Raw genomic sequence first — 20,610 nt, forward strand, 5'->3', positions numbered from 1 at the left:
GTTATGATCTTGAAAACCTGCTTACTGGTCTACAGAAGCAAACCCCTAACTCCTGACTCCTGAAATTCTTCATAAAAAACCCACTTCTGCCAAAAAAAGAGTTGGGTTTGATCTGCAGTCTCAAATATTTGTCTAGAACATCAAAGTGAGCTTGGAGAGGAAGGGTTACTTGGTAGAATTGATGTTGCAATTTACCTGACTCTTTTCCAACTCTAGATATTTCTGACACGGATGTTGTAATCTAATTTCTAAATACCCATATTTCCCAAATATTTGGCATTTGGCTTTGTTTTTCATTCGATCCTTCTGAAAAGTCAGTCCTTACCTAGGCAGTTTGGTATAAACAGTCACTGAATTATGATAGTGCTCTTCTATACACATTTATATGTGCTTATAGGAAGTAGGGTCATGATTTAAAGGGTGTTCTGATCAGTATCAGTGTGCAGGAAATTTAGGTAAATGCCTTTTTGATGGTTACTACAGTATAACTAAGCTGTTAACAATAGCGCTCTTCCAAATCATTAAAAATCTGCTTATAACTTCAAAAACAATAATGACATCTTACTTTGTTCTGTTGGTGCTTGTTGCCTTGAACTGCTGCAGTTTAAGGGCCCGATCCAGCCACTGCTGAAGTTGAAAGAGATTGTTTCGTTGGACTTGACTGGTTATTATAGAATCAAAGTTCTTTGGACACAGTGGCTGTAGTATTTCTCCCTTGAACAGAATTTTTTAAAGGCTGAAGATATGGGTGAAAGCTATTACTTGCAGGAAGGCTTCAAGGTCTTCCCCCTTCTCCCCCCACTCCTCCATCCCTGACTGTAAGAGAGAACAGCACCTTTTCTGTACACCATGCAGGTGGATCTTTTAAAATCAGGTACAGTCCTATAGCCAAGCTGCTGAGACTGAAAGTTATGTGCCTGTTAGAATATTTCATGAAGAGAAGCTGATCAGCGTGACCGTGAGACTAACTTGGGTTTGGAGGCATTAGGGTATGTGGTCGGTGACAGTGGGGAGTCACAGGTCAGGGAAGGGACTAATGAGTTTGAGTGAATCCATCTTCTAGTGTCCAGGAGGAGGAGACGAGGTGTCTGAGGGGGAGACGCCGGCATGTCCTGTGTGGAGCTGGTGCAAACGCCTCCTTCTCCACGCCAGCAGCGGCTCCCCACACAGGCTGAAGAGCTTGGTGGCTTCCTGAGGGGTGGCTTTCCTCCAGCTCCTCATCCAGGCCCAATGCAGCCAGGACTCTCCTTTTGCATCCCACTCTTGGCTTGCACCTTGCCAGCAGCTGGGGATGATCCCTCTGAAAGTTAGGGCTATAATAGGAGTATAAAAGCTAAAAAAATCTAAACCTCTCAACTTGATTATTAGGCAAAATGATTAAAGTGCTTGTGGACCTGTCCCTTCTACTTTGATGGGTGAAAGTCTGGTGATTCTATAAAGTCAGTCTGGGCTTCCGCTGTACAAACAGGACAGGACAACTGGAAAAGGTTTATTCATCAACAGTTTATTCTCAACTCCTCTAACCTCTATTTCTTACCGAGTCTATTAAGCTCTATTTGTTAGCAAAGTGATTAGACACTATGAACTGGCTATTGACTCTCTGTGTTCTCTTTAGAAGATGCCGCGCTGGGGTCCCGCGGCGCTGCCTGCATCTGCAAGGCTGGGGCTGCAGGTGCAGGTGGGGCAGTGGCGGACTCTGCGGCTTTGGCCGTGGGGTGGCCTTGGCTTCAGCAGAGCTGAGGCTGCTGCCAGCATGGGCAGTGCAAACCACGGAGCAGCGTGCTGGAAGCCACGTGGGGTTTGGCTGCCTGGTGGTGTTAGAAAGGCGGCGGCCAGAGAGGTGAACCTCTCGATGCCTGCTGCTCTGTCAGGCTCCGGAAGCCTGGGACCAGCTGCCGGTGGAGATGGATGGGCGCTGCTGAGGCCGGGAGGTGCTTCAGCCCGTCGCTTGGTGGGTGTGATCATCACGGGTGGAGACGCCTGCATGTCCCTTGCAGGCTGACCATCTGGGCTTGTGGAGGGGTGCCCTTCATCCACCTCTGGTGCATGCGGGGCTCTCCGTTTGAGGCCAGCTCCCCTCTTGCACTTTTCCAGCAGGTGGGGATGCTCTCTGTTAAAGGCGGGGTTGTAGTAGTAGAGTATCTGAAAAAAAAAGCAAAGGAGAAGAGTTAGTTGCCACCTTCCCAAGGCTAGAAAACCCCCAGCTACAAGAAGTAAGACTTGGAGTTTCAGAAGACAAGCCTGGATACTGAGAGGGCCTCGGAGGGGTGTTTGAAAACTAAAGCTTAGGCGAAAACGTTATGTGATGGTTCTCTCCAGTCATCGCCACCCCTGTTTTTTTGCTACCGGGGAGCAGAGCGGTGTAGGATTTTCAAAAGCGTAAGAACTAGTATCGAAAGCCAAATGCCACTAGTTTTCAGCAACTGCAGTGTGGCTATGAGCAGGCAGGTAATACTGTGATCCTTAGATGTTGGCATTCAGCAGGTGCCACAGGAAGGTTTCGGATTTGGTACGGCAAGACAGGTAGCAAAGACATTAAAAGAAATGAGGTTATGCTGAGTCTGTCCTTGCATGTAACGGGTTCAAACTCAGTGGGTATAGCCCAACGGTATTTTATCTGCACTTCTCCGAGGCAGAAAGACTAACTCCAACCTTTCTGAAAACGGCCTGAGAAGGAAATGAAAAACAGACTGCTCGCTACCAACCCCATCAGCTCTATTGCGAGGCCCGATTTGATGTGAAGGCCCTTCCCTTCCCCAAGACTATTGTGCGTGTTAGTTGATGTGCAGAGCAACTGCTGTACCTGGCTGTGAGCAGAAGCTGCGTCTTCTTCTGCCAGGAATTCCGGCAGGGAAGCAGATCTTTCGAAAGCCCGTCGCACTTTGGTGAATCCGTAGAGGTTGAGCTGTCGAAGGAAGCTCTTCATCTTCTGCGTGGCAAAAACCCGCAGAGGTCTTTCCCTGCCCAGCACCTCCTCTTTGAAGAGTTTTTCACTGATGGCCACGCATTGTCCACCCTGACTCCACCAAATGGACCGAAACTCGTCGCTTTCCAGCATTTTCCAAAGCTTCTCCGGAAAGGAGAGGGATGAGAATTCATTGGCTTTGCCTGCTCCCTTGGTGGAAACAGGACGGACTCGTTTGGCCTCGTGTCCATCACCGCCAGGTTGGCCATCCCGCTCCTCCTTTATCGCTCGTCCGGCAGCATCACGGGGTTCTCTTCCCCCCTGTCCTGGAGGGCCAGGAGAAGTCATGTCTGGCAGCTGGCCCATCTCGTCCGGAGCAGAGATGGATGGTGTTTCTGCAGCAGGCAGCTCCCTTTTCATCTCTCTTGTCCCAGTGGGACTAAAGAAGTTTCCCTCACTGGCCATCGCCCTGGACAGCCAGGCCTTCTCCTGCCAGTCAGCAAGCAAAGGCCACCTGGCGCTGGCTGGCTCTGAGTGCCAGTGGAACACCCTGAGCTGTTGCTGTGACACCTGTGTTGCAGAGTGGTGACATCACCGTGTGACATCTCGGTGATGCTTGACAGTGGTGCCCTGGCAGAAGGGAGCAGCCAGAGGAGAAATGGCTGAAGAGCACTTGTTGCTTTTCCCTCCCAGAGCCACCAGTGGTGGGACTCCAGAGCGCAGAAGTCAATAAAGCTGCGTTGAAGGGCTGTAGGCAGCGAGAGGACCGTGCTGTGTGCGGTTGCGTCCAGGAGTGGGTCCGCAGGGAGGAGCGGGGACAGCTGCAGCCTTGGGCATCCCAGTGCCCTGTTCAGGAATTTTTCCGGCTGGGCACCTCTGACCCATGCAGAGATGTCCTTATCCTCTTTGTTGTCTTGTCAGTGAGATGGTGTCTGTAAGGAAACACGATCCAAGATATTTGAGGTACCTAATCTGTGCAGTGATGTAAACACAAAGAGTAGCTGCAAGTTATGTAGGAAGAAGCCTCCCCTATGTGTAGGAGAAGGTAGTCCAAAGCACAGGGGAAGTGTTGGACAAAAGGAGGAGGACCATTTATCCAATCCTCAGCTTTTTCAAGTGGTACTAAAATAGTGAAGAAAACAGCAGGAAGAAAAACTTTTCTTAAAAAGCATAGAATCATTTAGGTTGGGAAAGACCCTTAAGATGATCAAGTGCAACCCTTAACCTAAGACGGCCAAGTTCACCACTAAACCCTGTCCCCAAGCACTACGTGTACATGTCTTTTAAATAGCTCCAGGGCTGGTGACTCAATCACACCCCTGGGCAGCCTGTTCCAAGGCCTGACAACCCTCTCGGTGAAGAAATTTTTCCTAATATCCAATGTAAACCTCCCCTGGTGCAACTTGAGGCCATTTCCTCTTGCCCCATCACTTGTTGCTTGGGAAAAGACATTGACAGCCATTGTTTTTGGGAACCTCCGAGGGGGAGACGCCGGCATGTCCTGTGTGGAGCTGGTGCAAACGCCGCCTCCTCCACGCCAGCAGCGGCTCCCCACACAGGCTGAAGAGCTTGGTGGTGGCTTCCTGAGGGGTGGCTTTCCTCCAGCTCCTCATCCAGGCCCAATGCAGCCAGGACTCTCCTTTTGCATCCCACTCTTGGCTTGCACCTTGCCAGCAGCTGGGGATGATCCCTCTGAAAGTTAGGGCTATAATAGGAGTATAAAAGCTAAAAAAATCTAAACCTCTCAACTTGATTATTAGGCAAAATGATTAAAGTGCTTGTGGACCTGTCCCTTCTACTTTGATGGGTGAAAGTCTGGTGATTCTATAAAGTCAGTCTGGGCTTCCGCTGTACAAACAGGACAGGACAACTGGAAAAGGTTTATTCATCAACAGTTTATTCTCAACTCCTCTAACCTCTATTTCTTACCGAGTCTATTAAGCTCTATTTGTTAGCAAAGTGATTAGACACTATGAACTGGCTATTGACTCTCTGTGTTCTCTTTAGAAGATGCCGCGCTGGGGTCCCGCGGCGCTGCCTGCATCTGCAAGGCTGGGGCTGCAGGTGCAGGTGGGGCAGTGGCGGACTCTGCGGCTTTGGCCGTGGGGTGGCCTTGGCTTCAGCAGAGCTGAGGCTGCTGCCAGCATGGGCAGTGCAAACCACGGAGCAGCGTGCTGGAAGCCACGTGGGGTTTGGCTGCCTGGTGGTGTTAGAAAGGCGGCGGCCAGAGAGGTGAACCTCTCGATGCCTGCTGCTCTGTCAGGCTCCGGAAGCCTGGGACCAGCTGCCGGTGGAGATGGATGGGCGCTGCTGAGGCCGGGAGGTGCTTCAGCCCGTCGCTTGGTGGGTGTGATCATCACGGGTGGAGACGCCTGCATGTCCCTTGCAGGCTGACCATCTGGGCTTGTGGAGGGGTGCCCTTCATCCACCTCTGGTGCATGCGGGGCTCTCCGTTTGAGGCCAGCTCCCCTCTTGCACTTTTCCAGCAGGTGGGGATGCTCTCTGTTAAAGGCGGGGTTGTAGTAGTAGAGTATCTGAAAAAAAAAGCAAAGGAGAAGAGTTAGTTGCCACCTTCCCAAGGCTGGAAAACCCCCAGCTACAAGAAGTAAGACTTGGAGTTTCAGAAGACAAGCCTGGATACTGAGAGGGCCTCGGAGGGGTGTTTGGAAACTAAAGCTTAGGCGAAAACGTTATGTGATGGTTCTCTCCAGTCATCGCCACCCCTGTTTTTTTGCTACCGGGGAGCAGAGCGGTGTAGGATTTTCAAAAGCGTAAGAACTAGTATCGAAAGCCAAATGCCACTAGTTTTCAGCAACTGCAGTGTGGCTATGAGCAGGCAGGTAATACTGTGATCCTTAGATGTTGGCATTCAGCAGGTGCCACAGGAAGGTTTCGGATTTGGTACGGCAAGACAGGTAGCAAAGACATTAAAAGAAATGAGGTTATGCTGAGTCTGTCCTTGCATGTAACGGGTTCAAACTCAGTGGGTATAGCCCAACGGTATTTTATCTGCACTTCTCCGAGGCAGAAAGACTAACTCCAACCTTTCTGAAAACGGCCTGAGAAGGAAATGAAAAACAGACTGCTCGCTACCAACCCCATCAGCTCTATTGCGAGGCCCGATTTGATGTGAAGGCCCTTCCCTTCCCCAAGACTATTGTGCGTGTTAGTTGATGTGCAGAGCAACTGCTGTACCTGGCTGTGAGCAGAAGCTGCGTCTTCTTCTGCCAGGAATTCCGGCAGGGAAGCAGATCTTTCGAAAGCCCGTCGCACTTTGGTGAATCCGTAGAGGTTGAGCTGTCGAAGGAAGCTCTTCATCTTCTGCGTGGCAAAAACCCGCAGAGGTCTTTCCCTGCCCAGCACCTCCTCTTTGAAGAGTTTTTCATTGATGGCCACGCATTGTCCACCCTGACTCCACCAAATGGACCGAAACTCGTCGCTTTCCAGCATTTTCCAAAGCTTCTCCGGAAAGGAGAGGGATGAGAATTCATTGGCTTTGCCTGCTCCCTTGGTGGAAACAGGACGGACTCGTTTGGCCTCGTGTCCATCACCGCCAGGTTGGCCATCCCGCTCCTCCTTTATCGCTCGTCCGGCAGCATCACGGGGTTCTCTTCCCCCCTGTCCTGGAGGGCCAGGAGAAGTCATGTCTGGCAGCTGGCCCATCTCGTCCGGAGCAGAGATGGATGGTGTTTCTGCAGCAGGCAGCTCCCTTTTCATCTCTCTTGTCCCAGTGGGACTAAAGAAGTTTCCCTCACTGGCCATCGCCCTGGACAGCCAGGCCTTCTCCTGCCAGTCAGCAAGCAAAGGCCACCTGGCGCTGGCTGGCTCTGAGTGCCAGTGGAACACCCTGAGCTGTTGCTGTGACACCTGTGTTGCAGAGTGGTGACATCACCGTGTGACATCTCGGTGATGCTTGACAGTGGTGCCCTGGCAGAAGGGAGCAGCCAGAGGAGAAATGGCTGAAGAGCACTTGTTGCTTTTCCCTCCCAGAGCCACCAGTGGTGGGACTCCAGAGCGCAGAAGTCAATAAAGCTGCGTTGAAGGGCTGTAGGCAGCGAGAGGACCGTGCTGTGTGCGGTTGCGTCCAGGAGTGGGTCCGCAGGGAGGAGCGGGGACAGCTGCAGCCTTGGGCATCCCAGTGCCCTGTTCAGGAATTTTTCCGGCTGGGCACCTCTGACCCATGCAGAGATGTCCTTATCCTCTTTGTTGTCTTGTCAGTGAGATGGTGTCTGTAAGGAAACACGATCCAAGATATTTGAGGTACCTAATCTGTGCAGTGATGTAAACACAAAGAGTAGCTGCAAGTTATGTAGGAAGAAGCCTCCCCTATGTGTAGGAGAAGGTAGTCCAAAGCACAGGGGAAGTGTTGGACAAAAGGAGGAGGACCATTTATCCAATCCTCAGCTTTTTCAAGTGGTACTAAAATAGTGAAGAAAACAGCAGGAAGAAAAACTTTTCTTAAAAAGCATAGAATCATTTAGGTTGGGAAAGACCCTTAAGATGATCAAGTGCAACCCTTAACCTAAGACGGCCAAGTTCACCACTAAACCCTGTCCCCAAGCACTACGTGTACATGTCTTTTAAATAGCTCCAGGGCTGGTGACTCAATCACACCCCTGGGCAGCCTGTTCCAAGGCCTGACAACCCTCTCGGTGAAGAAATTTTTCCTAATATCCAATGTAAACCTCCCCTGGTGCAACTTGAGGCCATTTCCTCTTGCCCCATCACCTGTTGCTTGGGAAAAGACATTGACAGCCATTGTTTTTGGGAACCTCCGAGGGGGAGACGCCGGCATGTCCTGTGTGGAGCTGGTGCAAACGCCTCCTTCTCCACGCCAGCAGCGGCTCCCCACACAGGCTGAAGAGCTTGGTGGTGGCTTCCTGAGGGGTGGCTTTCCTCCAGCTCCTCATCCAGGCCCAATGCAGCCAGGACTCTCCTTTTGCATCCCACTCTTGGCTTGCACCTTGCCAGCAGCTGGGGATGATCCCTCTGAAAGTTAGGGCTATAATAGGAGTATAAAAGCTAAAAAAATCTAAACCTCTCAACTTGATTATTAGGCAAAATGATTAAAGTGCTTGTGGACCTGTCCCTTCTACTTTGATGGGTGAAAGTCTGGTGATTCTATAAAGTCAGTCTGGGCTTCCGCTGTACAAACAGGACAGGACAACTGGAAAAGGTTTATTCATCAACAGTTTATTCTCAACTCCTCTAACCTCTATTTCTTACCGAGTCTATTAAGCTCTATTTGTTAGCAAAGTGATTAGACACTATGAACTGGCTATTGACTCTCTGTGTTCTCTTTAGAAGATGCCGCGCTGGGGTCCCGCGGCGCTGCCTGCATCTGCAAGGCTGGGGCTGCAGGTGCAGGTGGGGCAGTGGCGGACTCTGCGGCTTTGGCCGTGGGGTGGCCTTGGCTTCAGCAGAGCTGAGGCTGCTGCCAGCATGGGCAGTGCAAACCACGGAGCAGCGTGCTGGAAGCCACGTGGGGTTTGGCTGCCTGGTGGTGTTAGAAAGGCGGCGGCCAGAGAGGTGAACCTCTCGATGCCTGCTGCTCTGTCAGGCTCCGGAAGCCTGGGACCAGCTGCCGGTGGAGATGGATGGGCGCTGCTGAGGCCGGGAGGTGCTTCAGCCCGTCGCTTGGTGGGTGTGATCATCACGGGTGGAGACGCCTGCATGTCCCTTGCAGGCTGACCATCTGGGCTTGTGGAGGGGTGCCCTTCATCCACCTCTGGTGCATGCGGGGCTCTCCGTTTGAGGCCAGCTCCCCTCTTGCACTTTTCCAGCAGGTGGGGATGCTCTCTGTTAAAGGCGGGGTTGTAGTAGTAGAGTATCTGAAAAAAAAAGCAAAGGAGAAGAGTTAGTTGCCACCTTCCCAAGGCTGGAAAACCCCCAGCTACAAGAAGTAAGACTTGGAGTTTCAGAAGACAAGCCTGGATACTGAGAGGGCCTCGGAGGGGTGTTTGGAAACTAAAGCTTAGGCGAAAACGTTATGTGATGGTTCTCTCCAGTCATCGCCACCCCTGTTTTTTTGCTACCGGGGAGCAGAGCGGTGTAGGATTTTCAAAAGCGTAAGAACTAGTATCGAAAGCCAAATGCCACTAGTTTTCAGCAACTGCAGTGTGGCTATGAGCAGGCAGGTAATACTGTGATCCTTAGATGTTGGCATTCAGCAGGTGCCACAGGAAGGTTTCGGATTTGGTACGGCAAGACAGGTAGCAAAGACATTAAAAGAAATGAGGTTATGCTGAGTCTGTCCTTGCATGTAACGGGTTCAAACTCAGTGGGTATAGCCCAACGGTATTTTATCTGCACTTCTCCGAGGCAGAAAGACTAACTCCAACCTTTCTGAAAACGGCCTGAGAAGGAAATGAAAAACAGACTGCTCGCTACCAACCCCATCAGCTCTATTGCGAGGCCCGATTTGATGTGAAGGCCCTTCCCTTCCCCAAGACTATTGTGCGTGTTAGTTGATGTGCAGAGCAACTGCTGTACCTGGCTGTGAGCAGAAGCTGCGTCTTCTTCTGCCAGGAATTCCGGCAGGGAAGCAGATCTTTCGAAAGCCCGTCGCACTTTGGTGAATCCGTAGAGGTTGAGCTGTCGAAGGAAGCTCTTCATCTTCTGCGTGGCAAAAACCCGCAGAGGTCTTTCCCTGCCCAGCACCTCCTCTTTGAAGAGTTTTTCACTGATGGCCACGCATTGTCCACCCTGACTCCACCAAATGGACCGAAACTCGTCGCTTTCCAGCATTTTCCAAAGCTTCTCCGGAAAGGAGAGGGATGAGAATTCATTGGCTTTGCCTGCTCCCTTGGTGGAAACAGGACGGACTCGTTTGGCCTCGTGTCCATCACCGCCAGGTTGGCCATCCCGCTCCTCCTTTATCGCTCGTCCGGCAGCATCACGGGGTTCTCTTCCCCCCTGTCCTGGAGGGCCAGGAGAAGTCATGTCTGGCAGCTGGCCCATCTCGTCCGGAGCAGAGATGGATGGTGTTTCTGCAGCAGGCAGCTCCCTTTTCATCTCTCTTGTCCCAGTGGGACTAAAGAAGTTTCCCTCACTGGCCATCGCCCTGGACAGCCAGGCCTTCTCCTGCCAGTCAGCAAGCAAAGGCCACCTGGCGCTGGCTGGCTCTGAGTGCCAGTGGAACACCCTGAGCTGTTGCTGTGACACCTGTGTTGCAGAGTGGTGACATCACCGTGTGACATCTCGGTGATGCTTGACAGTGGTGCCCTGGCAGAAGGGAGCAGCCAGAGGAGAAATGGCTGAAGAGCACTTGTTGCTTTTCCCTCCCAGAGCCACCAGTGGTGGGACTCCAGAGCGCAGAAGTCAATAAAGCTGCGTTGAAGGGCTGTAGGCAGCGAGAGGACCGTGCTGTGTGCGGTTGCGTCCAGGAGTGGGTCCGCAGGGAGGAGCGGGGACAGCTGCAGCCTTGGGCATCCCAGTGCCCTGTTCAGGAATTTTTCCGGCTGGGCACCTCTGACCCATGCAGAAATGTCCTTATCCTCTTTGTTGTCTTGTCAGTGAGATGGTGTCTGTAAGGAAACACGATCCAAGATATTTGAGGTACCTAATCTGTGCAGTGATGTAAACACAAAGAGTAGCTGCAAGTTATGTAGGAAGAAGCCTCCCCTATGTGTAGGAGAAGGTAGTCCAAAGCACAGGGGAAGTGTTGGACAAAAGGAGGAGGACCATTTATCCAATCCTCAGCTTTTTCAAGTGGTACTAAAATAGTGAAGAAAACAGCAGGAAGAAAAACTTTTCTTAAAAAGCATAGAATCATTTAGGTTGGGAAAGACCCTTAAGATGATCAAGTGCAACCCTTAACCTAAGACGGCCAAGTTCACCACTAAACCCTGTCCCCAAGCACTACGTGTACATGTCTTTTAAATAGCTCCAGGGCTGGTGACTCAATCACACCCCTGGGCAGCCTGTTCCAAGGCCTGACAACCCTCTCGGTGAAGAAATTTTTCCTAATATCCAATGTAAACCTCCCCTGGTGCAACTTGAGGCCATTTCCTCTTGCCCCATCACCTGTTGCTTGGGAAAAGACATTGACAGCCATTGTTTTTGGGAACCTCCGAGGGGGAGACGCCGGCATGTCCTGTGTGGAGCTGGTGCAAACGCCTCCTTCTCCACGCCAGCAGCGGCTCCCCACACAGGCTGAAGAGCTTGGTGGTGGCTTCCTGAGGGGTGGCTTTCCTCCAGCTCCTCATCCAGGCCCAATGCAGCCAGGACTCTCCTTTTGCATCCCACTCTTGGCTTGCACCTTGCCAGCAGCTGGGGATGATCCCTCTGAAAGTTAGGGCTATAATAGGAGTATAAAAGCTAAAAAAATCTAAACCTCTCAACTTGATTATTAGGCAAAATGATTAAAGTGCTTGTGGACCTGTCCCTTCTACTTTGATGGGTGAAAGTCTGGTGATTCTATAAAGTCAGTCTGGGCTTCCGCTGTACAAACAGGACAGGACAACTGGAAAAGGTTTATTCATCAACAGTTTATTCTCAACTCCTCTAACCTCTATTTCTTACCAAGTCTATTAAGCTCTATTTGTTAGCAAAGTGATTAGACACTATGAACTGGCTATTGACTCTCTGTGTTCTCTTTAGAAGATGCCGCGCTGGGGTCCCGCGGCGCTGCCTGCATCTGCAAGGCTGGGGCTGCAGGTGCAGGTGGGGCAGTGGCGGACTCTGCGGCTTTGGCCGTGGGGTGGCCTTGGCTTCAGCAGAGCTGAGGCTGCTGCCAGCATGGGCAGTGCAAACCACGGAGCAGCGTGCTGGAAGCCACGTGGGGTTTGGCTGCCTGGTGGTGTTAGAAAGGCGGCGGCCAGAGAGGTGAACCTCTCGATGCCTGCTGCTCTGTCAGGCTCCGGAAGCCTGGGACCAGCTGCCGGTGGAGATGGATGGGCGCTGCTGAGGCCGGGAGGTGCTTCAGCCCGTCGCTTGGTGGGTGTGATCATCACGGGTGGAGACGCCTGCATGTCCCTTGCAGGCTGACCATCTGGGCTTGTGGAGGGGTGCCCTTCATCCACCTCTGGTGCATGCGGGGCTCTCCGTTTGAGGCCAGCTCCCCTCTTGCACTTTTCCAGCAGGTGGGGATGCTCTCTGTTAAAGGCGGGGTTGTAGTAGTAGAGTATCTGAAAAAAAAAGCAAAGGAGAAGAGTTAGTTGCCACCTTCCCAAGGCTGGAAAACCCCCAGCTACAAGAAGTAAGACTTGGAGTTTCAGAAGACAAGCCTGGATACTGAGAGGGCCTCGGAGGGGTGTTTGGAAACTAAAGCTTAGGCGAAAACGTTATGTGATGGTTCTCTCCAGTCATCGCCACCCCTGTTTTTTTGCTACCGGGGAGCAGAGCGGTGTAGGATTTTCAAAAGCGTAAGAACTAGTATCGAAAGCCAAATGCCACTAGTTTTCAGCAACTGCAGTGTGGCTATGAGCAGGCAGGTAATACTGTGATCCTTAGATGTTGGCATTCAGCAGGTGCCACAGGAAGGTTTCGGATTTGGTACGGCAAGACAGGTAGCAAAGACATTAAAAGAAATGAGGTTATGCTGAGTCTGTCCTTGCATGTAACGGGTTCAAACTCAGTGGGTATAGCCCAACGGTATTTTATCTGCACTTCTCCGAGGCAGAAAGACTAACTCCAACCTTTCTGAAAACGGCCTGAGAAGGAAATGAAAAACAGACTGCTCGCTACCAACCCCATCAGCTCTATTGCGAGGCCCGATTTGATGTGAAGGCCCTTCCCTTCCCCAAGACTATTGTGCGTGTTAGTTGATGTGCAGAGCAACTGCTGTACCTGGCTGTGAGCAGAAGCTGCGTCTTCTTCTGCCAGGAATTCCGGCAGGGAAGCAGATCTTTCGAAAGCCCGTCGCACTTTGGTGAATCCGTAGAGGTTGAGCTGTCGAAGGAAGCTCTTCATCTTCTGCGTGGCAAAAACCCGCAGAGGTCTTTCCCTGCCCAGCACCTCCTCTTTGAAGAGTTTTTCACTGATGGCCACGCATTGTCCACCCTGACTCCACCAAATGGACCGAAACTCGTCGCTTTCCAGCATTTTCCAAAGCTTCTCCGGAAAGGAGAGGGATGAGAATTCATTGGCTTTGCCTGCTCCCTTGGTGGAAACAGGACGGACTCGTTTGGCCTCGTGTCCATCACCGCCAGGTTGGCCATCCCGCTCCTCCTTTATCGCTCGTCCGGCAGCATCACGGGGTTCTCTTCCCCCCTGTCCTGGAGGGCCAGGAGAAGTCATGTCTGGCAGCTGGCCCATCTCGTCCGGAGCAGAGATGGATGGTGTTTCTGCAGCAGGCAGCTCCCTTTTCATCTCTCTTGTCCCAGTGGGACTAAAGAAGTTTCCCTCACTGGCCATCGCCCTGGACAGCCAGGCCTTCTCCTGCCAGTCAGCAAGCAAAGGCCACCTGGCGCTGGCTGGCTCTGAGTGCCAGTGGAACACCCTGAGCTGTTGCTGTGACACCTGTGTTGCAGAGTGGTGACATCACCGTGTGACATCTCGGTGATGCTTGACAGTGGTGCCCTGGCAGAAGGGAGCAGCCAGAGGAGAAATGGCTGAAGAGCACTTGTTGCTTTTCCCTCCCAGAGCCACCAGTGGTGGGACTCCAGAGCGCAGAAGTCAATAAAGCTGCGTTGAAGGGCTGTAGGCAGCGAGAGGACCGTGCTGTGTGCGGTTGCGTCCAGGAGTGGGTCCGCAGGGAGGAGCGGGGACAGCTGCAGCCTTGGGCATCCCAGTGCCCTGTTCAGGAATTTTTCCGGCTGGGCACCTCTGACCCATGCAGAAATGTCCTTATCCTCTTTGTTGTCTTGTCAGTGAGATGGTGTCTGTAAGGAAACACGATCCAAGATATTTGAGGTACCTAATCTGTGCAGTGATGTAAACACAAAGAGTAGCTGCAAGTTATGTAGGAAGAAGCCTCCCCTATGTGTAGGAGAAGGTAGTCCAAAGCACAGGGGAAGTGTTGGACAAAAGGAGGAGGACCATTTATCCAATCCTCAGCTTTTTCAAGTGGTACTAAAATAGTGAAGAAAACAGCAGGAAGAAAAACTTTTCTTAAAAAGCATAGAATCATTTAGGTTGGGAAAGACCCTTAAGATGATCAAGTGCAACCCTTAACCTAAGACGGCCAAGTTCACCACTAAACCCTGTCCCCAAGCACTACGTGTACATGTCTTTTAAATAGCTCCAGGGCTGGTGACTCAATCACACCCCTGGGCAGCCTGTTCCAAGGCCTGACAACCCTCTCGGTGAAGAAATTTTTCCTAATATCCAATGTAAACCTCCCCTGGTGCAACTTGAGGCCATTTCCTCTTGCCCCATCACCTGTTGCTTGGGAAAAGACATTGACAGCCATTGTTTTTGGGAACCTCCGAGGGGGAGACGCCGGCATGTCCTGTGTGGAGCTGGTGCAAACGCCTCCTTCTCCACGCCAGCAGCGGCTCCCCACACAGGCTGAAGAGCTTGGTGGTGGCTTCCTGAGGGGTGGCTTTCCTCCAGCTCCTCATCCAGGCCCAATGCAGCCAGGACTCTCCTTTTGCATCCCACTCTTGGCTTGCACCTTGCCAGCAGCTGGGGATGATCCCTCTGAAAGTTAGGGCTATAATAGGAGTATAAAAGCTAAAAAAATCTAAACCTCTCAACTTGATTATTAGGCAAAATGATTAAAGTGCTTGTGGACCTGTCCCTTCTACTTTGATGGGTGAAAGTCTGGTGATTCTATAAAGTCAGTCTGGGCTTCCGCTGTACAAACAGGACAGGACAACTGGAAAAGGTTTATTCATCAACAGTTTATTCTCAACTCCTCTAACCTCTATTTCTTACCGAGTCTATTAAGCTCTATTTGTTAGCAAAGTGATTAGACACTATGAACTGGCTATTGACTCTCTGTGTTCTCTTTAGAAGATGCCGCGCTGGGGTCCCGCGGCGCTGCCTGCATCTGCAAGGCTGGGGCTGCAGGTGCAGGTGGGGCAGTGGCGGACTCTGCGGCTTTGGCCGTGGGGTGGCCTTGGCTTCAGCAGAGCTGAGGCTGCTGCCAGCATGGGCAGTGCAAACCACGGAGCAGCGTGCTGGAAGCCACGTGGGGTTTGGCTGCCTGGTGGTGTTAGAAAGGCGGCGGCCAGAGAGGTGAACCTCTCGATGCCTGCTGCTCTGTCAGGCTCCGGAAGCCTGGGACCAGCTGCCGGTGGAGATGGATGGGCGCTGCTGAGGCCGGGAGGTGCTTCAGCCCGTCGCTTGGTGGGTGTGATCATCACGGGTGGAGACGCCTGCATGTCCCTTGCAGGCTGACCATCTGGGCTTGTGGAGGGGTGCCCTTCATCCACCTCTGGTGCATGCGGGGCTCTCCGTTTGAGGCCAGCTCCCCTCTTGCACTTTTCCAGCAGGTGGGGATGCTCTCTGTTAAAGGCGGGGTTGTAGTAGTAGAGTATCTGAAAAAAAAAGCAAAGGAGAAGAGTTAGTTGCCACCTTCCCAAGGCTGGAAAACCCCCAGCTACAAGAAGTAAGACTTGGAGTTTCAGAAGACAAGCCTGGATACTGAGAGGGCCTCGGAGGGGTGTTTGGAAACTAAAGCTTAGGCGAAAACGTTATGTGATGGTTCTCTCCAGTCATCGCCACCCCTGTTTTTTTGCTACCGGGGAGCAGAGCGGTGTAGGATTTTCAAAAGCGTAAGAACTAGTATCGAAAGCCAAATGCCACTAGTTTTCAGCAACTGCAGTGTGGCTATGAGCAGGCAGGTAATACTGTGATCCTTAGATGTTGGCATTCAGCAGGTGCCACAGGAAGGTTTCGGATTTGGTACGGCAAGACAGGTAGCAAAGACATTAAAAGAAATGAGGTTATGCTGAGTCTGTCCTTGCATGTAACGGGTTCAAACTCAGTGGGTATAGCCCAACGGTATTTTATCTGCACTTCTCCGAGGCAGAAAGACTAACTCCAACCTTTCTGAAAACGGCCTGAGAAGGAAATGAAAAACAGACTGCTCGCTACCAACCCCATCAGCTCTATTGCGAGGCCCGATTTGATGTGAAGGCCCTTCCCTTCCCCAAGACTATTGTGCGTGTTAGTTGATGTGCAGAGCAACTGCTGTACCTGGCTGTGAGCAGAAGCTGCGTCTTCTTCTGCCAGGAATTCCGGCAGGGAAGCAGATCTTTCGAAAGCCCGTCGCACTTTGGTGAATCCGTAGAGGTTGAGCTGTCGAAGGAAGCTCTTCATCTTCTGCGTGGCAAAAACCCGCAGAGGTCTTTCCCTGCCCAGCACCTCCTCTTTGAAGAGTTTTTCACTGATGGCCACGCATTGTCCACCCTGACTCCACCAAATGGACCGAAACTCGTCGCTTTCCAGCATTTTCCAAAGCTTCTCCGGAAAGGAGAGGGATGAGAATTCATTGGCTTTGCCTGCTCCCTTGGTGGAAACAGGACGGACTCGTTTGGCCTCGTGTCCATCACCGCCAGGTTGGCCATCCCGCTCCTCCTTTATCGCTCGTCCGGCAGCATCACGGGGTTCTCTTCCCCCCTGTCCTGGAGGGCCAGGAGAAGTCATGTCTGGCAGCTGGCCCATCTCGTCCGGAGCAGAGATGGATGGTGTTTCTGCAGCAGGCAGCTCCCTTTTCATCTCTCTTGTCCCAGTGGGACTAAAGAAGTTTCCCTCACTGGCCATCGCCCTGGACAGCCAGGCCTTCTCCTGCCAGTCAGCAAGCAAAGGCCACCTGGCGCTGGCTGGCTCTGAGTGCCAGTGGAACACCCTGAGCTGTTGCTGTGACACCTGTGTTGCAGAGTGGTGACATCACCGTGTGACATCTCGGTGATGCTTGACAGTGGTGCCCTGGCAGAAGGGAGCAGCCAGAGGAGAAATGGCTGAAGAGCACTTGTTGCTTTTCCCTCCCAGAGCCACCAGTGGTGGGACTCCAGAGCGCAGAAGTCAATAAAGCTGCGTTGAAGGGCTGTAGGCAGCGAGAGGACCGTGCTGTGTGCGGTTGCGTCCAGGAGTGGGTCCGCAGGGAGGAGCGGGGACAGCTGCAGCCTTGGGCATCCCAGTGCCCTGTTCAGGAATTTTTCCGGCTGGGCACCTCTGACCCATGCAGAAATGTCCTTATCCTCTTTGTTGTCTTGTCAGTGAGATGGTGTCTGTAAGGAAACACGATCCAAGATATTTGAGGTACCTAATCTGTGCAGTGATGTAAACACAAAGAGTAGCTGCAAGTTATGTAGGAAGAAGCCTCCCCTATGTGTAGGAGAAGGTAGTCCAAAGCACAGGGGAAGTGTTGGACAAAAGGAGGAGGACCATTTATCCAATCCTCAGCTTTTTCAAGTGGTACTAAAATAGTGAAGAAAACAGCAGGAAGAAAAACTTTTCTTAAAAAGCATAGAATCATTTAGGTTGGGAAAGACCCTTAAGATGATCAAGTGCAACCCTTAACCTAAGACGGCCAAGTTCACCACTAAACCCTGTCCCCAAGCACTACGTGTACATGTCTTTTAAATAGCTCCAGGGCTGGTGACTCAATCACACCCCTGGGCAGCCTGTTCCAAGGCCTGACAACCCTCTCGGTGAAGAAATTTTTCCTAATATCCAATGTAAACCTCCCCTGGTGCAACTTGAGGCCATTTCCTCTTGCCCCATCACCTGTTGCTTGGGAAAAGACATTGACAGCCATTGTTTTTGGGAACCTCCGAGGGGGAGACGCCGGCATGTCCTGTGTGGAGCTGGTGCAAACGCCTCCTTCTCCACGCCAGCAGCGGCTCCCCACACAGGCTGAAGAGCTTGGTGGTGGCTTCCTGAGGGGTGGCTTTCCTCCAGCTCCTCATCCAGGCCCAATGCAGCCAGGACTCTCCTTTTGCATCCCACTCTTGGCTTGCACCTTGCCAGCAGCTGGGGATGATCCCTCTGAAAGTTAGGGCTATAATAGGAGTATAAAAGCTAAAAAAATCTAAACCTCTCAACTTGATTATTAGGCAAAATGATTAAAGTGCTTGTGGACCTGTCCCTTCTACTTTGATGGGTGAAAGTCTGGTGATTCTATAAAGTCAGTCTGGGCTTCCGCTGTACAAACAGGACAGGACAACTGGAAAAGGTTTATTCATCAACAGTTTATTCTCAACTCCTCTAACCTCTATTTCTTACCAAGTCTATTAAGCTCTATTTGTTAGCAAAGTGATTAGACACTATGAACTGGCTATTGACTCTCTGTGTTCTCTTTAGAAGATGCCGCGCTGGGGTCCCGCGGCGCTGCCTGCATCTGCAAGGCTGGGGCTGCAGGTGCAGGTGGGGCAGTGGCGGACTCTGCGGCTTTGGCCGTGGGGTGGCCTTGGCTTCAGCAGAGCTGAGGCTGCTGCCAGCATGGGCAGTGCAAACCACGGAGCAGCGTGCTGGAAGCCACGTGGGGTTTGGCTGCCTGGTGGTGTTAGAAAGGCGGCGGCCAGAGAGGTGAACCTCTCGATGCCTGCTGCTCTGTCAGGCTCCGGAAGCCTGGGACCAGCTGCCGGTGGAGATGGATGGGCGCTGCTGAGGCCGGGAGGTGCTTCAGCCCGTCGCTTGGTGGGTGTGATCATCACGGGTGGAGACGCCTGCATGTCCCTTGCAGGCTGACCATCTGGGCTTGTGGAGGGGTGCCCTTCATCCACCTCTGGTGCATGCGGGGCTCTCCGTTTGAGGCCAGCTCCCCTCTTGCACTTTTCCAGCAGGTGGGGATGCTCTCTGTTAAAGGCGGGGTTGTAGTAGTAGAGTATCTGAAAACAAAAGCAAAGGAGAAGAGTTAGTTGCCACCTTCCCAAGGCTGGAAAACCCCCAGCTACAAGAAGTAAGACTTGGAGTTTCAGAAGACAAGCCTGGATACTGAGAGGGCCTCGGAGGGGTGTTTGGAAACTAAAGCTTAGGCGAAAACGTTATGTGATGGTTCTCTCCAGTCATCGCCACCCCTGTTTTTTTGCTACCGGGGAGCAGAGCGGTGTAGGATTTTCAAAAGCGTAAGAACTAGTATCGAAAGCCAAATGCCACTAGTTTTCAGCAACTGCAGTGTGGCTATGAGCAGGCAGGTAATACTGTGATCCTTAGATGTTGGCATTCAGCAGGTGCCACAGGAAGGTTTCGGATTTGGTACGGCAAGACAGGTAGCAAAGACATTAAAAGAAATGAGGTTATGCTGAGTCTGTCCTTGCATGTAACGGGTTCAAACTCAGTGGGTATAGCCCAACGGTATTTTATCTGCACTTCTCCGAGGCAGAAAGACTAACTCCAACCTTTCTGAAAACGGCCTGAGAAGGAAATGAAAAACAGACTGCTCGCTACCAACCCCATCAGCTCTATTGCGAGGCCCGATTTGATGTGAAGGCCCTTCCCTTCCCCAAGATTATTGTGCGTGTTAGTTGATGTGCAGAGCAACTGCTGTACCTGGCTGTGAGCAGAAGCTGCGTCTTCTTCTGCCAGGAATTCCGGCAGGGAAGCAGATCTTTCGAAAGCCCGTCGCACTTTGGTGAATCCGTAGAGGTTGAGCTGTCGAAGGAAGCTCTTCATCTTCTGCGTGGCAAAAACCCGCAGAGGTCTTTCCCTGCCCAGCACCTCCTCTTTGAAGAGTTTTTCACTGATGGCCACGCATTGTCCACCCTGACTCCACCAAATGGACCGAAACTCGTCGCTTTCCAGCATTTTCCAAAGCTTCTCCGGAAAGGAGAGGGATGAGAATTCATTGGCTTTGCCTGCTCCCTTGGTGGAAACAGGACGGACTCGTTTGGCCTCGTGTCCATCACCGCCAGGTTGGCCATCCCGCTCCTCCTTTATCGCTCGTCCGGCAGCATCACGGGGTTCTCTTCCCCCCTGTCCTGGAGGGCCAGGAGAAGTCATGTCTGGCAGCTGGCCCATCTCGTCCGGAGCAGAGATGGATGGTGTTTCTGCAGCAGGCAGCTCCCTTTTCATCTCTCTTGTCCCAGTGGGACTAAAGAAGTTTCCCTCACTGGCCATCGCCCTGGACAGCCAGGCCTTCTCCTGCCAGTCAGCAAGCAAAGGCCACCTGGCGCTGGCTGGCTCTGAGTGCCAGTGGAACACCCTGAGCTGTTGCTGTGACACCTGTGTTGCAGAGTGGTGACATCACCGTGTGACATCTCGGTGATGCTTGACAGTGGTGCCCTGGCAGAAGGGAGCAGCCAGAGGAGAAATGGCTGAAGAGCACTTGTTGCTTTTCCCTCCCAGAGCCACCAGTGGTGGGACTCCAGAGCGCAGAAGTCAATAAAGCTGCGTTGAAGGGCTGTAGGCAGCGAGAGGACCGTGCTGTGTGCGGTTGCGTCCAGGAGTGGGTCCGCAGGGAGGAGCGGGGACAGCTGCAGCCTTGGGCATCCCAGTGCCCTGTTCAGGAATTTTTCCGGCTGGGCACCTCTGACCCATGCAGAAATGTCCTTATCCTCTTTGTTGTCTTGTCAGTGAGATGGTGTCTGTAAGGAAACACGATCCAAGATATTTGAGGTACCTAATCTGTGCAGTGATGTAAACACAAAGAGTAGCTGCAAGTTATGTAGGAAGAAGCCTCCCCTATGTGTAGGAGAAGGTAGTCCAAAGCACAGGGGAAGTGTTGGACAAAAGGAGGAGGACCATTTATCCAATCCTCAGCTTTTTCAAGTGGTACTAAAATAGTGAAGAAAACAGCAGGAAGAAAAACTTTTCTTAAAAAGCATAGAATCATTTAGGTTGGGAAAGACCCTTAAGATGATCAAGTGCAACCC

The 20,610-nt window shown here is 52.0% G+C and overlaps 6 protein-coding genes across 6 annotated transcripts; all 6 read right to left on the bottom strand.

Moving 5' to 3' along the window:
• Window positions 1-1,299: 1,299 nt before the first annotated feature.
• LOC142042730 (uncharacterized) lies at window positions 1,300-3,709 on the bottom strand. Its single transcript, XM_075052941.1, has 2 exons — window positions 2,804-3,709; window positions 1,300-2,142 (listed from the first exon to the last, which is right to left on the bottom strand). The coding sequence occupies exons 1-2, from the start codon at window positions 3,368-3,370 to the stop codon at window positions 1,612-1,614; spliced, it is 1,098 nt and encodes a 365-aa protein (XP_074909042.1). The 5' UTR covers window positions 3,371-3,709; the 3' UTR covers window positions 1,300-1,611.
• An 887-nt stretch (window positions 3,710-4,596) lies between these two features.
• LOC142042736 (uncharacterized) lies at window positions 4,597-7,006 on the bottom strand. The gene is made up of 2 exons (XM_075052954.1): window positions 6,101-7,006; window positions 4,597-5,439 (listed from the first exon to the last, which is right to left on the bottom strand). The coding sequence occupies exons 1-2, from the start codon at window positions 6,665-6,667 to the stop codon at window positions 4,909-4,911; spliced, it is 1,098 nt and encodes a 365-aa protein (XP_074909055.1). The 5' UTR covers window positions 6,668-7,006; the 3' UTR covers window positions 4,597-4,908.
• Window positions 7,007-7,876: 870 nt separating this feature from the next.
• LOC142042698 (uncharacterized) lies at window positions 7,877-10,506 on the bottom strand. The gene is made up of 2 exons (XM_075052885.1): window positions 9,398-10,506; window positions 7,877-8,736 (listed from the first exon to the last, which is right to left on the bottom strand). The coding sequence occupies exons 1-2, from the start codon at window positions 9,962-9,964 to the stop codon at window positions 8,206-8,208; spliced, it is 1,098 nt and encodes a 365-aa protein (XP_074908986.1). The 5' UTR covers window positions 9,965-10,506; the 3' UTR covers window positions 7,877-8,205.
• Window positions 10,507-11,472: 966 nt separating this feature from the next.
• LOC142042711 (uncharacterized) lies at window positions 11,473-13,803 on the bottom strand. Its single transcript, XM_075052908.1, has 2 exons — window positions 12,695-13,803; window positions 11,473-12,033 (listed from the first exon to the last, which is right to left on the bottom strand). Exons 1-2 carry the CDS (start codon window positions 13,259-13,261, stop codon window positions 11,503-11,505), a joined length of 1,098 nt encoding a protein of 365 aa, XP_074909009.1. The 5' UTR covers window positions 13,262-13,803; the 3' UTR covers window positions 11,473-11,502.
• A 667-nt stretch (window positions 13,804-14,470) lies between these two features.
• Window positions 14,471-17,100, bottom strand: LOC142042697 (uncharacterized). The gene is made up of 2 exons (XM_075052884.1): window positions 15,992-17,100; window positions 14,471-15,330 (listed from the first exon to the last, which is right to left on the bottom strand). The coding sequence occupies exons 1-2, from the start codon at window positions 16,556-16,558 to the stop codon at window positions 14,800-14,802; spliced, it is 1,098 nt and encodes a 365-aa protein (XP_074908985.1). The 5' UTR covers window positions 16,559-17,100; the 3' UTR covers window positions 14,471-14,799.
• A 966-nt stretch (window positions 17,101-18,066) lies between these two features.
• Window positions 18,067-20,397, bottom strand: LOC142042716 (uncharacterized). Its single transcript, XM_075052924.1, has 2 exons — window positions 19,289-20,397; window positions 18,067-18,627 (listed from the first exon to the last, which is right to left on the bottom strand). Exons 1-2 carry the CDS (start codon window positions 19,853-19,855, stop codon window positions 18,097-18,099), a joined length of 1,098 nt encoding a protein of 365 aa, XP_074909025.1. The 5' UTR covers window positions 19,856-20,397; the 3' UTR covers window positions 18,067-18,096.
• Window positions 20,398-20,610: the final 213 nt, after the last annotated feature.

Source organism: Buteo buteo, chromosome 21, assembly GCF_964188355.1.
Source record: "Buteo buteo chromosome 21, bButBut1.hap1.1, whole genome shotgun sequence".
NCBI classification, from domain to species: domain Eukaryota; kingdom Metazoa; phylum Chordata; class Aves; order Accipitriformes; family Accipitridae; genus Buteo; species Buteo buteo.

Coding starts and splice junctions, on each gene's coding strand:
- LOC142042716 (XM_075052924.1), bottom strand. CDS start 19,855: ATGGCCAGTGAGGGAAACTTCTTTAGTCCCACTGGGACAAGAGAGATG. Junction 18,628..19,288: donor CAGCTTCTGCTCACAGCCAG/GTACAGCAGTTG, acceptor TTTTGTTTTCAG/ATACTCTACTACTACAACCC.
- LOC142042698 (XM_075052885.1), bottom strand. CDS start 9,964: ATGGCCAGTGAGGGAAACTTCTTTAGTCCCACTGGGACAAGAGAGATG. Junction 8,737..9,397: donor CAGCTTCTGCTCACAGCCAG/GTACAGCAGTTG, acceptor TTTTTTTTTCAG/ATACTCTACTACTACAACCC.
- LOC142042711 (XM_075052908.1), bottom strand. CDS start 13,261: ATGGCCAGTGAGGGAAACTTCTTTAGTCCCACTGGGACAAGAGAGATG. Junction 12,034..12,694: donor CAGCTTCTGCTCACAGCCAG/GTACAGCAGTTG, acceptor TTTTTTTTTCAG/ATACTCTACTACTACAACCC.
- LOC142042736 (XM_075052954.1), bottom strand. CDS start 6,667: ATGGCCAGTGAGGGAAACTTCTTTAGTCCCACTGGGACAAGAGAGATG. Junction 5,440..6,100: donor CAGCTTCTGCTCACAGCCAG/GTACAGCAGTTG, acceptor TTTTTTTTTCAG/ATACTCTACTACTACAACCC.
- LOC142042730 (XM_075052941.1), bottom strand. CDS start 3,370: ATGGCCAGTGAGGGAAACTTCTTTAGTCCCACTGGGACAAGAGAGATG. Junction 2,143..2,803: donor CAGCTTCTGCTCACAGCCAG/GTACAGCAGTTG, acceptor TTTTTTTTTCAG/ATACTCTACTACTACAACCC.
- LOC142042697 (XM_075052884.1), bottom strand. CDS start 16,558: ATGGCCAGTGAGGGAAACTTCTTTAGTCCCACTGGGACAAGAGAGATG. Junction 15,331..15,991: donor CAGCTTCTGCTCACAGCCAG/GTACAGCAGTTG, acceptor TTTTTTTTTCAG/ATACTCTACTACTACAACCC.